Source organism: Panicum virgatum, chromosome 1N (assembly GCF_016808335.1).
Source record: "Panicum virgatum strain AP13 chromosome 1N, P.virgatum_v5, whole genome shotgun sequence".
In the NCBI taxonomy this organism is placed as follows: domain Eukaryota; kingdom Viridiplantae; phylum Streptophyta; class Magnoliopsida; order Poales; family Poaceae; genus Panicum; species Panicum virgatum.
In genome coordinates, this window is record NC_053145.1 from 48,164,341 (window position 1) to 48,179,775 (window position 15,435).

Sequence of the window (15,435 nt, forward strand, 5' to 3'; positions counted from 1 at the left end):
CACGCACGCGATCGATCGACTGCTCGCTTTTAAGTTTTGAACTTCCCGATTGGTTTTGTTGCCTGCGGTGATCGAAATCATTCATTATGCCACGCATTTTACTTTCCCGAAACTTGATGAGAGCAGCTATAAACTACTGGTTTTGTAGTTGTGGAGATTGGAGAACACTCCTCATCTTTATCAAACTTGGTGAACTCTGCCATCACGGGTGGCGATCCACAAAATCCAATTAGCCAGCGGCATTGTTTCCATTCAATTAGATAGGGAGAGTGATGCTTCAGTTCAGAGCTCAGACTGCTCTGTTCTCGCCACGTGTCGACCGATGTCAAGACCGAGCTAGCCAGCGATCGAGCGTGCTGCGTGTCGCATGCATGATGCTACAAAAGGCAGCTGCGGGTGTGGAAGTGGAACCCACGCGCCATCTCGGCTCCCCTCAATTTGCATTGTGAAGCAAACCATGATCTAGCAGCCACAGCGAAATTGGATGCGCCTTGTGCGGAGCAGTGTGGCGCTGATACGAATGAGAATATGAGATGCAGGGTGGCTCTTCGCAGCTCAGCACGGCGCATGCTGGACCTGCGTGCTCGGCTTCCTGGCCTTCCTCCTGGGAGGAGACGAGTAGGCCGGGTAAGCAAGCGTCCGCAGAGATCTCTGGTGCTCGAGACCCTGGGAATGGGATCGGAACTCCATGGATCGGCAGCTTAATCACTAACCTAGCTTCATTAGTGCTTCTTTTGCTCATGTTCATGTCAGGGCACTAGTAAGGAGTAATATCTAATGAATGTTGTTGGTGGATCGACCTTGCTTCTTCTGATGATAGATCGATCAAGCTACTTTTGATGTTTTCATCGAATCTGAATCTCTGATCCACTGATTATACGTGGAATGTGACTGGTCTCGTCCATCGAATTGAGCAAAGCAAGTTACAATTATTGTCTGTCATGATAAGATGCCCGCGTCTTAATTATTTGGATATGTTCAGTTATTGATTGATAATCCAGCTTTTTTTTTTGAAACGAACCGGCAGGAGAGCTGCCCGCTATATTAAAAAGAAAGATGCCCAACGTGCAAGAACAAAAGAGTTAGCACTGTACAAACTCGAGCACAGAAACTCGCAAAAAAGGAGAGACCGGCCGGATAATCCAGCTTGTTCGCGATGAAAAATTAATTGGTAGGCTTATTATTTCCGTGCGTGCAATTTTGTGCTTCTAAATCTTTGGGAAATGATCTCACGCTACTTTACGAGACATTTTGGCCATTTCATCCTAATAAACAATCGATCATCATTTGTAACCACAGAATGATCAAATACTTGCCAACAACGATGGAAATATAGAGATTAGTTGTACGTGTACGTGTGTTCTTGTGGGCACTTAACTGCATCATACATATGTGGTGCAGTGCTACAATGTCTTCCATATACAAGCACTGAAGCACATACATGTGGTGCTGCAACTTGGACCTGATCGACAGGGATACAAAATAAATTAGTAGCCCCAGAGATTTACGACCGTTCGCCTCCGCAGGCAAAGGAGTCGCATAGTGCGTCATAATTTACAAGCGGCGCCTATATGCTCGAGCCACAATTTATAACCTAAATATAGTAGCCCCAGATAGAAACGTTCTTCCATTGGCACATGGGAGCTGGGAGTAGCGAAATGGGAACAGCACAAGCCCCTCCGCCAATCAGCTGGGCTGCCATCACAACGCTACATCTGCTACTGCAGAATATTTGGAACATCGAAAGGAGATTTGTAAGCGTGAGACTAGAAGTTTATGCAATTTTACTAGGGTGAATGTGGGTGTTCTTTCATTGGATTGTTGTGTACCAAAAAAAAAAGATTGTTCTGAAGAAGATTATTATTTTTGGATAAGTAAACATTCAGTGTGATAGCACAACTTCATGCAACACAGACAGCAATCTGATATTCACAAAATGCATGTTTATTTAAGAGAGGACAAATATCAAACGATTGTTTTAAGAATATAAGCAGCAAACCAGAATACACAAAGGACCAAATAACAAAACTACTCAGTGAGGATCCATCAGTGTTATAAAAGATCATTGAGATACACATCTTGCTCTAGTTGTACAAGACGACAACATCAACAACATAGCCTTTTTTCCCAAGCAAGTTGGGGTAGGCTAGAGATGAAACCCGAAAGAAATAAGTTCAAGGTTCAGGCACATTGATAGCTAGTCTCCAAGCGCTCCTATCCAAAGCTATCTCTTTAGAAATATTACAATCCTTAAGGTCTCTCTTAACCGACTCATCCCACGTCAGTTTAGGTCTACCTCTACCCCTCTTTACATTATCGACCCGCTCAAGAACCCCATTACGCACCGGCGCCTCAGGAGGCCTTCGTTGGACATGTCTAAACCATCTCAGCCGATGCTGGGTAAGTTTCTCCTCAATTGGTGCCACCCCGACCCTATCCCGAATAACTTCGTTCCGGACTCTATCCCTCCTTGTGTGCCCGCAAAACCACCGCAACATCCGCATCTCTGCTATACTCTAGTTATACAAGAGTTCCTCTTTTTTACTTAATGCGCTTATGTCCTCCTTTAACTTTGTTTTGTAAACAGAAGTATCCCATTTTTGCTAAAATCTTAATATGTATGAGTAGTTGCATTTATTTGTTTTTATACCATCTGGTTCAGAATTTTTCAGAACATAAACAAAGCACAAATGGACATAGTACTGACTGCCCCCAATTGGCATTATAGTGGAGCTAGTAAAATTTCAAAACCAAAAAAGTGATAGCCATATAACTAAAGAAAGGCAGAGATAATTGCTTGATTGAGCTCTTACCTTTGTTTCTTATAGCATGCAGATCAGCTAGGTGACGCATTGTTGGCCTCCCATGTGGACAGTTCCAAGGGGACCTTAATCCTGTTAGGTTTTTAAGTATCTGAAGTGCAAAAGCAAAAGGACATGTTACTGGGATGCTCATCTTTCAATGAGCAGTGACACTACAGGGTGAACGCATCAAATATACTTCTGAAAAGATAGAAATGATGTTCAAAGACCACAGAAGTTCAAGCAGAAGCTAACTTAATTTGTAATTACCTTTCTCATCTCGGCTTTTGTTAGTGGATCGCCAATCATAGTAGACATTCGGCAAGCCCTCGAAGCCAACATAGCACGAACCCTCGATGGGCAAACAGAAACAGTTTTATCGAGCTTGTAGCTACTGATTATTGAACAATCTCCTTGACTATCAGCAAGCATGGAGATCAACTCCTTTACATCTAAACAGGGGGCATTAGAATAAGGCCATTTTTGACATGCACAGAAACAAAATTCCCGACATATGAGAAGAAATAATACCTTGAACACCAAATGTAATATTTTTGCTGAAAGGCACAGCTTTCAAAAGATAATGGTTACCAGGGGAAGCATGCAAATCTTCTTCCAAGACGAAACCATTTTTTCTGAAAGTTGAGAAAATGGAAGCAAACAGGTGAGGGGACAATAATTTGCTCAGTATTAGTAATAGCTTTTGTCATGGCTTGTTCCATCAATAGGTGCCAGAGAGGCAAAGAACTTGCATGATTCAAGATGGCATGTATTAAGTGGAAATAAGGTTATCAATTGAGAAACTCCAAGACCACGTTGGCACAGTTGCAATTTTTATCAGACATGGATTGATACTTTTAACATTAAATAGACAGTAAACTTTTTGGAAAGAAAGAACACAAGGAATTGTTAAATGAATGCATGACGACATGAGGTATTATATGACTCAGACTATAAAAGTTCACCTAGTTCCCCCAAGGTTGGTCTAGTTTCTTTTTTTATATGACTTGCAGACTAATACTCGCAAGAGGAATGAGAACAGAGTGTATTTGTTTTGTCAACAAACAGAGAACACTAAAATAAGTATAGACAACAAACTATACATGGATAACACAAGCTGTGGATACAGGCATATGTTCCACAACAAACTGTAAAATAGTAAATGCACATGTTGTTTGAGTAAGCAAATGTTGATTGTTTAGATGTGTTGGTGTATATGTGTTAGGCCCATCTAGAGGCCCATGTACAGCTACTATATTGCCCACCCTTCTAGGGTTTGGAGGAATACAATGAGTCATTTCCTCTAGCATGGTATCAGCCTAGGTTTTCTTTCTCTCCCCTCCTCCAGCTGCCCGCCGCCGCCGCCACCATGGCTGGCCGGCCGCCAGCGCCCCCTCCCCTCTCCTCCTCTCCTGCTGCTGCGGCCGCTGCAGGCGCGCGCGGCCCCTGGCGGCCTGCTGCCGCCCTTGCGGCTGTCGTGGGCGCACCGGCCCTGGCCGCCCCCGCCGCCGCCGCTGCCACCATGGGCGCTGGCGCGGCCGCCACTGCCTTCCGCGGACCGGCACCCCTCGTCGCCGGGGCTGCTCCGGCCGACGCTGCTCTCGCTGCGGCCCTCGTCGCCACCAAGTCCGAGGCTGCGGCGGCTCAGGAGCGGGTCCGCGCGGCTTCCATCACTTGGGAGCGCGAGCGCTCCGCGGCCGACGCTCTTGCTCGCTGGGTCGCCGAGGCGGAGCACTACATCCTCCTTTCCTCCGGCCAGCAGCCCGTCGTCCCCTTCGCCGAGCACGCCGTCTCTTCCTCCCACCAGGCTCCGCCCTCGGGTTTTGGACCCCGGCTCGACCCGACCGATCCCATGGTCGCCCAACTCCACCTTCAGGCCGCCGGTGTCCAGAACATCAAGGCTCTGGTCTCCGTCCTCCTCGACCCTATGTCCTCCTCCTACGAGCGCTAGCGGGACCAGGTCCTTCTCGCCCTCCGCCGCTACGCCCTCGACGACCACGTCCTCCTCGACACGCCGGTCGAGGCGTGGGACGTGGTGTGGCTGCGCCTCGACAGCGTCGCCATGTCCTAAATCTTTGGGACCATCTCCCTAGATCTGCAGGACATCGTCAGGACTCACGGCGGCACTGCACGACAGGCCTGGCTGGTGCTCGAGGGGCAGTTCCTCGGCAACGCCGAGTTCCGCGCTCTCCAGCTCGACGCCACCTTCCGCCCCTTCGCATAGGGGGACCTCTCCGTTGGTGAGTTCTGTAGGAGGATGAAGGGCATGGCTGCTGCTCTTCACGACCTCGGGTGCCCGGTGCCCGACCGGGTCTTGGTGCTCAATGTCCTGCGGGGTCTCAACTCCACCTATGACCACCTGCGGACATGGATCACCCGCCAGAGGCCCTTCCCCTCCTTCCTGCAGGTCCGGGACGACCTCGTTCTCGAGGAGATCACCAGGGGTCCCGCGACCGGCTCGTCCTCATCCTCCTCCACCGCGCTTGTGGCTGCTCCACCGGCTTCCTCCGCCTCGCCAGCCACCTCCCTCCTTGGTGCTCCTCCCCCAGGCAGACCAGGGGTCGGGGGGGGGGGGCGTGGTGGACGTCGTCGGCGGGGGGGGGGGGGGGGAGGCGTGGTGGTGGTACTGGTGGTCCTGCTTCTGGTGATGCTAGTACCGGTGGGGGCCCAGCTCCCGCTCCTGCCTCTGCCCCTGGAGGTACGCCCTGGCCATCCTTCAGCAACCCATAGTCAGGGCGCATCTCGATATGACCGTTACAAGGTCGGGGGGGGGCACTCGCCCATAGCAGCCGACGGTCATGTTCACCGGTGCTGCTCCCCTATTCGCGCCGTCCTGGACTCCACCCGCTCAACCCAGCCAGCCACCGATCTGGCCTGGGGGTGGGACCAGGCCGCGCTGGCGCAATCTTTCAGCATCATTGGGCTGACACCGCCGGTCAGCACTGAGTTGATCGCCGACTCGGGTGCCTCCTTCCACACCACCCCATATGTCGGTATCATCTCTTCTGTCCGACCCCCACATCCCTCATGTCCTTTTTTCCATCATGGTTGGCGATGGGTGTTGTCTTCCAGTCACCGCCGTGGGTTCTGCTCCTGGTTCTTTCCGTCTTCCCATTGTCCTTGTTGCTCCTCAGATGATTCATAATATTCTTTCCATTCGCCAGTTTACTGCTGACAATTCTTGTTCCATCGAATTTGACTCCTCTGGTCTTACTGTGAAGGATTCGGCTTCCCGGCGTCCGCTCCTCCAATGTGACAGCTCGGGGCCCCTTTACACCCTTCGGCTTCCTACTTTCGCTGCTTCGCCTTCGACTTCTTCATCTGCTGCCTTTGCCGCGACGCCGTCTTCCACCACCTGGCACCGCCGGCTTGGTCACCCCGGCCGCGACGTTTTGGCTCAGCTTAGTCATAGTACCGATGTTACTTGTACTAGGGCTCCTGCTGAGCACCTCTGTCATGCGTGCTAGCTTGGTCATCATGTTAGACTTCTTTTTTCTTCTTCTTCTTCGCATGCGACGCATGCCTTTGATCTTGTTCACAATGATCTATGGACTTCTCCTGTACCCAGCATTTCTGGTTATAAATACTATCTAGTGGTGGTTGATGATCTCTCATTAGTCTTGGACTTTTCCTTTCCGCATAAGTCTGAGACCTTTCCCACCCTCCTCCACTTCTTTGCGTGGGTGTCCACTCAGTTCGGCCTCACCATTAAGGTCGTCCAGTGTGACAACGGACGTGAGTTCGACAACTCTACCTCCCGTTTTTTCTTCCTCTCTCGGGGTGTGTTCAGCTGCACATGTCTTGTCCGTATACCTCTCCCCAGAACGGCAAGGCTGAGCGGATGATTTGCACGACGAACGACGTCATGCGCACCCTTCTGATCCAGGCCTCTCTGCCTCTCCGCTTCTGGGCTGAGAGTCTCCACACTGCCACCTGCTTGCTCAACCGACTTCCGTCCACTGCTTCTCCTGCTCCCACTCCACACCACGCTCTTTTCGGTACCCCTCCTCGCTACAACCACCTTCGTGTCTTCGGGTGTGCATGTTATCCTAACATCTCCGCCACTGCTCCTCACAAGCTGGCACCCCGCTCGACTTGTTGTTTCTTGGTTGCTCCCCTGACCACAAGGGGTACCGATGCTTTGACCTCACCTCTCGCCGGGTCCTCATCTACCGACACGTTGTGTTTGATGAATCGAGCCACCTCCTCTACACCTTCCCCTGACCCCGAGTTGGAGTCCCTATTTTCACCTGACCCGGTGGTTCAGCCACCTTTGTCTGTCTGTCATTTTCCTGCAGGTTTCCCTGGTACACCGGCTCCGCCTCTGGTGATCTCTGCTGCGCCTCGCGCGGCCCTGGTGGCTTCTGCTGCGCCACGCGCGGCCCTGGTGGCTTCTGCTGCGCCACGCGCTACGCTCAGCCGGTGCAGGTGTACCGGCGTCGTTCGGTGCCGGCACTGGCGCCGACTCCGGCTCTGGAGGCTCCTGCGTCGCCTACACCGGAGCCTTCGCCGCCGCCACTTCCATCGTCTCGCTCTCGTGTTGAGCCGGTGGTGTACTACCCGCCCGTCATCCATCGGGACCCTGGTCATATTCATCCCATGGTGACTCGGCGGATGGCTTCTCAGCCCGCGACTCTCTCCGCTACCGAGAGCCGCGAATCTCTCCGGTACCCTCCTCTATTTGCGACGCCCTGGCGGATCCTCACTGGCGTCGCGCGATGGAAGAAGAGTACGCGGCTCTTCTTGCCAACCAGACGTGGGACCTCGTGCCACGTCCGTCTAATTGCAATGTGGTCACTGGCAAGTGGATCTGGACGCATAAGCGTCGGGCTGATGGCACACTGAATCGCTACAAGGCTCGTTGGGTTCTCCGGGGTTTCACCCAGCGGCCTGGCGTGAACTATGATGAGACTTTCAGTCCAGTGGTGAAGCCTGCTACAGTGCGCACGGTCCTCTCGCTCGCTCTTTCCTCGCTTATGGCCCGTGCACCAGCTGGATGTGAAGAATGTGTTTCTCCATGGCACTTTATCAGAGACAGTCTATTATAGTCAGCCAGCGGGAATTGTGGACTCTAGTCGTCCGGACATGGTCTGCCGGCTCAACAAGTCTCTATAGTCTGAAGCAGGCTCCTCGGGCTTGGTATTCTCGATTTGCCACGTTCTTGCTGACATTGGGGTTCACCAAGGCTAAGTCTGACACTTCTCTGTTCATCTACCGCCGTGGGGATGAGACTGCCTATCTACTGCTCTATGTTGATGACATTGTGCTTGCAGCCTCCAGTCAGCCGTTGCTTCAGCGCATCATCTCCTCTCTGCAGTAGGAGTTTGCTATGAAGGATCTTCGTCAGCTCCATCACTTCTTGGGTGTTACTGTTGAGACTCGCCATTCTGGCCTTCTCTTTCACCAGCGGCAGTATGCACTTGATATTCTGGAGCGGGCTGGGATGACTGATTGCAACCCATGCTCCACTCCTGTCGACACTCAGGCGAAGCTGTCTGCTGCTCTGGGTGATCCCGTGGCTGATCCTACTGCCTACCGGAGTCTTGCTGGAGCCTTGCAGTACCTCACTTTCATCAGGCCGGACCTCACATATGCCGTTCAGCAGATCTGTCTTCATATGCATGATCCCCGGGAGTCACATCTTGCTGCGCTGAAGCGTCTACTCCGTTACGTCCGTGGCACTATTGACTTCGGCCTGGTTCTTCACCGCTCTCCCTCTGCTGAGCTAGTTGTCTACACCGACGCTGACTGGGCTGGCTGTCCGGACACTCGCCGCTCCACTTCCGGCTATGCTGTCTTCCTGGGCGGCAACCTTGTCTCCTGGTCGTCCAAGCGGCAGCCGGTTGTCTCCCGCTCCAGTGCCGAGGCGGAGTACCGTGCTGTCGCTAACGGCGTGGCGGAGGCGTCCTGGCTTCGACAGCTCTTGGCGGAGCTCCATAGCCCGCTCGCCAAGAGCACGCTCGTCTATTGCGACAACGTCAGCACCGTGTATCTCTCCACCAACCCCGTTCAGCATCAGCGGGCGAAACATGTGGAGATCGACTTGCACTTCGTTCGCGACCGGATTGCTATCGGCGATGTTCGGGTCCTCCATGTCCCGACCACCTCACAGTTTGCCGACATCTTCACCAAGGGTCTCCCCTCCTCGACTTTCTCGGAGTTTCGCTCCAGCCTCAACGTAGCAGGTGGCTAGTTGTGGCTGCGGGGGGTGTTGTCACTGTGTGTGCTTTCTTTGTTCTCCAGTCTTGAACTCCGCTGCGCCGGTAGTTCAGACTGCGCGGGGGGGGGGGGGGGGGGGGGGGGGAGGGTGTTGGTGTATATGTGTTAGGCCCATCTAGATGCCCATGTACAGCTACTATATTGCCCACCCTTCTAGGGTTTGGAGGAATACAATGAGTCATTTCCTCTAGCAAGATGCAACAAACATCTGGTCACATAAGCAACTGAATATTACTACATCATCAATTAACATTCATCACCAAGTTGTTTGATCCTATAAAGTTTCAAAAAAGTTGTTTGATCCTAGAATTGAATGGAAGACAATGAATACCTGATAGTGCTCAGGTTCATAGAAACAACTACTTTTTCCTCTGGCGATAGATCAAGCCTCAGTGGCCTGCGTTTGAACATAATCATAAATACCCAACAGAAATGATGCATATGGCAAATGATACAGATAAACATGATGCTATCAATTATAGATCCGTAAATGGAAACATTCAAACATCATAGAGGTATTGAGCGAGTTGCCGAGTGCAATGTATAGAAATAGGAGGTGAAAATGATGGGTTCGCTGACTCACTGGAGAAGAGGCTGTATGTTCAAAGTTGTTGATTGTGATAGGACCTCAAAGTTGTACTTCTCATCAGCAGCATGCTAAAAACAAAAATAAAACTTCAATTGCTATACACAATGTGCCTTGCAAGTTACAACTCACATATCCAGGGGTTTATGGCATCACAGAATTACAAAAAAAAAAAAAAGTATGCAAGATACCTGATCTACAATAAACAGATCCAGGTTAAGCTTTCCGATGATAAAACCAAGATTAAATTGCCCAACAACCTAAAGATAAAATAGTTAGTTCTTGAAAACAACTGCATACTGCAATATTTCATTCGGCCACCTACATTGGAAAAATAAATATGATCAAGCAAATAACCAAAGAGATCAAGTTCTATTTATTCATTTTCTCGTTTTCTTGCAAGCTACTTTCCAGGATTTGGCAACACTTCTCACTCAAAGCACGAAATGAGTATGAGATTGTCCAAAATTTGAAAATAAGAAGAAAAAAAGGATCATTGAGATAGTGGAAAACGCTTCCATCCATGATGTCCAGCATATCTTGATGGTATATTTCACATGGAACCTTAACAAAAAGGAGCAGTAATCTTAAAATATAAGATTATGCCAAGCACCTCCATTTCTCCAAAATCATCTTTACTGAAAAGCCTGTCCAATTCATTGGTGGCTGCAGCTAATGAATTAGATTTTGCCTCGTCACCTGAGGGAACATATATATCCAGTGTTGCGGCTTTATAGCACCTACACAAAGAAAATGAAACTATTAATTCAGGAAACGGTAATACAAATCCTGATATTGATGTAAGTTATTTGTGATGACAGTAAAAATGTTACCTTGTAGCTTTTTCAAGACAATTTGCTTTATTTGCATGTGATATCCTAAAACCATTATTTCTTCTTCTCCTAAGATCAGCAATAGTAAATTGCATACTGGGATATTGTACAGATGCAGAACATACTGCAGCGCCTTCATCATAATCATGAGCATCAACCGAAGGCCTACCGCTCAATGTATTCTGATGTTCGACTTCAGAATATTTATTGGGAGCACCAGAAATTGGAAGGCATCGATCATGCACATCCTGCAAGGATTCAGCAGTAAATTCAATGGAGTGATGGAAACAAGTTTTTTCGGTTTGAGTTAGGCTCATACCAAACCACATGTAACCAAAGAAACTATTCCAGAAGCAATGCATATTACTTTTATAAACTAAAGACAAATGCCAAAAGTAGATTCATGATGTCTTATTAATTCAAAAAAATTATAACAATAAAAATGGAGAAATAGAAATTCATCATGACCTCTAAATTTAAGAACAACAAACAAAGCATTTAACAAGAGTGTCAAGAATAACAAGTGAGCAAGCAGGATAAGAACATCGACAAAAAGAAGTAAGGTATTGGTAGTAGCTCAATCTCCTGCAAAATATAATGTAAAGGGCTGCGTATCTGACTGTAAACACTGCATACCACATCAGGTTCTGTAGTGTGAACATCACATGGACTTGATACTTCTGCACCATGGGTCACAGTATTAGGCAGTTTTGAATGCTGTGGTGAAACATCTGCCCTCACAGAACCAAATGATTGTGAAGAATGATATTTTAAAGAATTTGTTTCCAGAGGCAAATTGAACTCAAAAATATCAGATGTGCTTGATCTCAATGGAGCTGGTGAATTTGCTTCTAAACTTGTTCTCCTCACTTGTTCTGAGCCTGCCCTTCTCCTCAAAACTGGAGTTTCAGAGATAACACTGCAATTATCTTCGTGCTTCTGCTTATTTGATGAAACAAAGTTTCCTTCTAAACTTGTTCTCACCTGTTCTAAGCATGTCCCTCTTCTCAGCACTGGAGCTTCAGAAATAAGATTGCAATCATCTCCGTTGTTCTGCTTGTTTGGCGATACAAAATTTGCTGCTAAACTTGTTCCCCTCACTTGTTCTATGCATGTCCCTCTTCTCAGCACTGGAGCTTCAGAAATAAGATTGCAATCGTCTTCGTGCTTCCGCTTGTTTAGTGATACAAACTGCATAAGAGAAGACTGAACAGTAGTTGATTGGGTAGATTTTGCAGCAAGTCCTGTTCTAAAATGGTTTGTTTCCGATGCATAACATTTTCCTTCTTTAGGCAATCTTTTTGGTTGGTCATATGAGAAGGATGGAAGCCAAGCAGATCTATCAGCCTGGGCAGCTGTGCCTCTTGACAGGGGGCTCACATCTCTAGATGTGGCTTCAATTGCTACCTTTGTTGCTGAAGAAGGTTCTTTCTGGTTCTCTGGTGAAATCTGATCCTCCATGTCCATTTCTTCATTGTCATCACTATTGTCAGGAGATGAAACATTGTCTGCTGCTATCAAATTTGTGTCTTCATTATGGCCATCTGTAACAGTATCCTCTTCTTTTTCAGGCTCTTCAACATGATTGATCGAAAAACTGCATTGTTGAGGGGAGTACAGATTTTCAACAGCTTCCCGTAAAGACCGCAGAATCATACTCTCAGAGGAGAAGAAAACTTTTCTCTTGTCAGGTGCTACATTCACATCATAGGATGTAGTTGGAATACGGAAATCCAGGATAGCCACCGGATATTTCTTTGCATTTGTGCTTCTGTATAGCTCATTAACAAGTTTTGTGATCTTTGGCATATCAATAGGTCTGCCATTCACATAGAAGAATTGTCTATCTCCTGAATTGCGACCAGTACCAGGTCCAGGTTTTGAGAGATAGCCTTCTACTTGGCAGCCATCTGCGATGGTAACACCAAAGGGCTCAAGACACTTGAAAGTGTTCAGACCAAATATGGTAATGATATTGTCTTTCATTGAACTGCTGCCTTGAGTCCTAAGCACCACCATTTTAGAATTTTTTCCGACGGTATTAGTGCAAAGTAATCTGACCCCTTTGGCAATCAAGGCATAAGCCTAGACCAGGTAAGATTCAACAATTAGTAGCAGAAGGTAAGTAGACAATCAGACAACAAAACTTAAGAAATGATCTGAACAGGACATGCCTACTCCAAGAAGGAAATAAATGGAGATGTGTGACAAAAAATTGTTATAGGGGAACATTTACCAACAAAATTTGACAGACACGCGCAAAACATGCAAGATAATCTTAGAAAACTGAAACAGAAAAAACTTACATTCAACAGGGAGATCACTTTCCCATACTCTTTCCGAATGTTCCTACTAAACTCCTTGCTCCTGACCGGCAAGGTGGAGAACAACTTCTCGACGGTCACCGTGGTTCCAACCTGCCGTGCGATCTTCCTCTGGTTGGCCACCACGCCGGAGTGCTCAAACTCCAGATGCGTCCCAATGGGCTCATCCTTGGTCCTCGTCTCAACCGTCAGTTTCCCCAGCGCGCAGAGCGAGCTCAGCGCTTCACCCCGGAATCCGAATGTGACCACGGATCCGAGGTCGGAGAAATCCGATATCTTGGACGTGTGGTGCTTAAGTGCAAGCGCCTATTAATTGCCAGCGACTGGTGAGCTACGGGTAATCAAATGGCGACATTGAACCTGAGGGAAATGGGGGGGAAAGTGATGGAATCTTCCATTGGGGACAACTGCCTCACCTGGAAGTTGGCGGGCGAGATGCCGCAGCCGTTGTCGGCGACCTTGAACCACTCCTCGCCGTAGGCCTTGAGGCTGACCTCGACGGAGGTGGCGCCGGCGTCGAGGCTGTTCTCGGCGAGCTCCTTGACGGCGGAGGACAGGTCGAAGATGACCTGGCCGGAGCAGATGCGGTGCACCACCGCCTTGCTTATGGGCTTGATCGCCGGCGAGGAATCGCCGCGCCCGCCTCCTCCCCCTCCTCCAGCCATTCCTCCCTTAACCCTACGGCGTCGCGGTGGAAAGGAAGGGGCTTTCCGGCTTCGGCTTCCTCTGGAGTCTGGAACCCGCGCTACTGGCAAGGCAACCCGGCAAGGCAAGCGCTCCAAGCACGAGTGGGGGCGAGACGCATATGCCTCGGTTGGGCTTTTATGTGGGATTGGCCCAGCTGAGTTATGAGACTCGATAAAATGGGCCGTTTTGTAAAAAGAAATTTAGGCCCATATTTTTCTCTCTAAATTAGGCCCAGTTTTCTGTAAGACAAAATTTCAACGCAGCAAAGTTTTGGTTGAGTGGCTAACCCCAGCCAGACTCCAATAAGCCACTCACGCACCACCGAAACGCTCGCGAACCCGGGGCGGGCGTATAGGACCTAGGAAACTAGGGTCCGGCGACTCCGACGGCGAATTTCATCGCCAGCGGAGGATCTTGACATTTTGTTGGCTTCTGAGTGCTATCCCCTTCCCGCCTCCTGTTCGGGTTGATAAAAGGGACTGATCTAATCGGTTTTCCGACCTTGGCAGGGTGACAGTTAGGGTTGCACTTCCTGTCGGGTATCATGATTAGGGGCACCCTAACTAGAAGACTAAATCAATCTTAAAACGCAAAGCATATATTAGGCAATCGGGCTCACGAAGGCCTACAGCCGCCCTCCGATCCGAAGAAAAGAAAAGAACTCAAAGAAGTCCAAATCCACGGCCCACGTACGCAATGCGGCCCATCCGAACCCCCTCGAACCCGCGGGGCAATCTCCGCCTCGCTCGAGCGCTCTCCGCCGAGACTCTCGACAGCGCCCCGCGTCTCCGCCTCGCTCGAGGCCACCCCTCGACGGAAAGGACAAATGGCCACCCGTTCACCCACCCGCTGTACGAAGGCATTAAATACTAACAACTCCGCCACGACGCCTGGGTCAGACGGTGTCAGGCCACCACTCCGCACAGTGGCTGTGACCAGGGTCTTCTCCGCCAACTCCGGTCACTGCACAGCCATCCCTGGCGCTGTGGCACCACTGTGGGAACTTGCGATGCACTGTACGAATGTGCGCGGTGCTGCTTCTTCCACTGTGCTGCCAACTCCTCGTACTTTCCATGTACTATTCCCTCCGGAGAAAGCCTCGAACGGCATGGGCACGACCCTCGGACGCGGTCCGGACCTTGACCAGATCAAGACCCCCGCCTGCAGGACCCTCGGAACACCGCCACGTCGAGCGCAGGAGACGGTACCCTCTACAGCGACCACCACGCCGCCCACTGGAGCTGCCAGGACGCCGGCGCGATCTCCGCAAGACCAAGGACGACACTAAGGACGACCGCCACGCCCGGCGCCTCACCCTCCAGTGCGGCACATTGTACTTTCTACAGTAGTCAGCCACTGCACACCCCCGATTTAGGGAAGAATGACGACTTCTCCCCCTCTTGTACATGCACACCACCCCTCCTTGTGTCTATAAAAGGGGGAGGCGGGCTCTGTCTTTGTCGGGCTCTCACTCTCCAACGCTCAGCACGACTGGTAGAACACATACACCCTCTCCTGAGCCCCGATATTGGCACTTGCCTCAATCATCTCCTCCTCTAGCAAAGACTTGGGAGCTTCCCTCTCTCTCTCGCCTTGCTTGTACCTCCTACTACAGGCACCCCCGGTGCAAGATAGTATAGTCCACTCGCACACCCTTGCTGGACGTACGGCCCCGCGGCCGAAACTAGGATAAACTCCATGCGTTCCTGTGTTACCTCTTGTATCAACCATCCAGGGTGAGGAATCACGCAGCACGTTACTAGTTGGTGCCAGGCCCCCCGGGTCAGGACACCGACAGTTGGCGCGCCAGCTAGGGGGAGCGCTGTGTGACATCTTGTCTTCGTTCCCTCTTGTTTCCTAGATGGAAGACGGGCCACGCCCACACCCGACGGGCACGGTGCTCCGGTTTCGGAGTCTCGACTTCATGGCTACCGGCGACGGCCACGACATGGAGCTCCTCCCGCTCGAAGCCAATCCCGACTCAC

At 50.1% G+C, this 15,435-nt stretch overlaps 1 protein-coding gene across 2 annotated transcripts; it reads right to left on the reverse strand.

The window, feature by feature from the left end:
• Positions 1-1,309: 1,309 nt before the first annotated feature.
• Positions 1,310-13,553, reverse strand: LOC120656272 (DNA mismatch repair protein PMS1-like). Of its 2 annotated transcripts, none has more exons than XR_005667854.1 (12): positions 13,180-13,543; positions 12,746-13,069; positions 11,076-12,524; positions 10,440-10,687; positions 10,220-10,346; positions 9,798-9,866; positions 9,604-9,677; positions 9,352-9,417; positions 3,333-3,436; positions 3,072-3,245; positions 2,814-2,913; positions 1,310-1,721 (listed from the first exon to the last, which is right to left on the reverse strand). XR_005667854.1 is itself a non-coding variant. In XM_039934315.1 (12 exons), the coding sequence occupies exons 1-12, from the start codon at positions 13,426-13,428 to the stop codon at positions 1,702-1,704; spliced, it is 3,012 nt and encodes a 1,003-aa protein (XP_039790249.1). In that variant the 5' UTR covers positions 13,429-13,553; the 3' UTR covers positions 1,310-1,701. The 2 variants fall into 2 exon arrangements, 1 of the variants encoding a protein (XP_039790249.1); XM_039934315.1 differs by having other exon boundaries at positions 3,072-3,253; positions 13,180-13,553.
• Between the last annotated feature and the right edge of the window lie 1,882 nt (positions 13,554-15,435).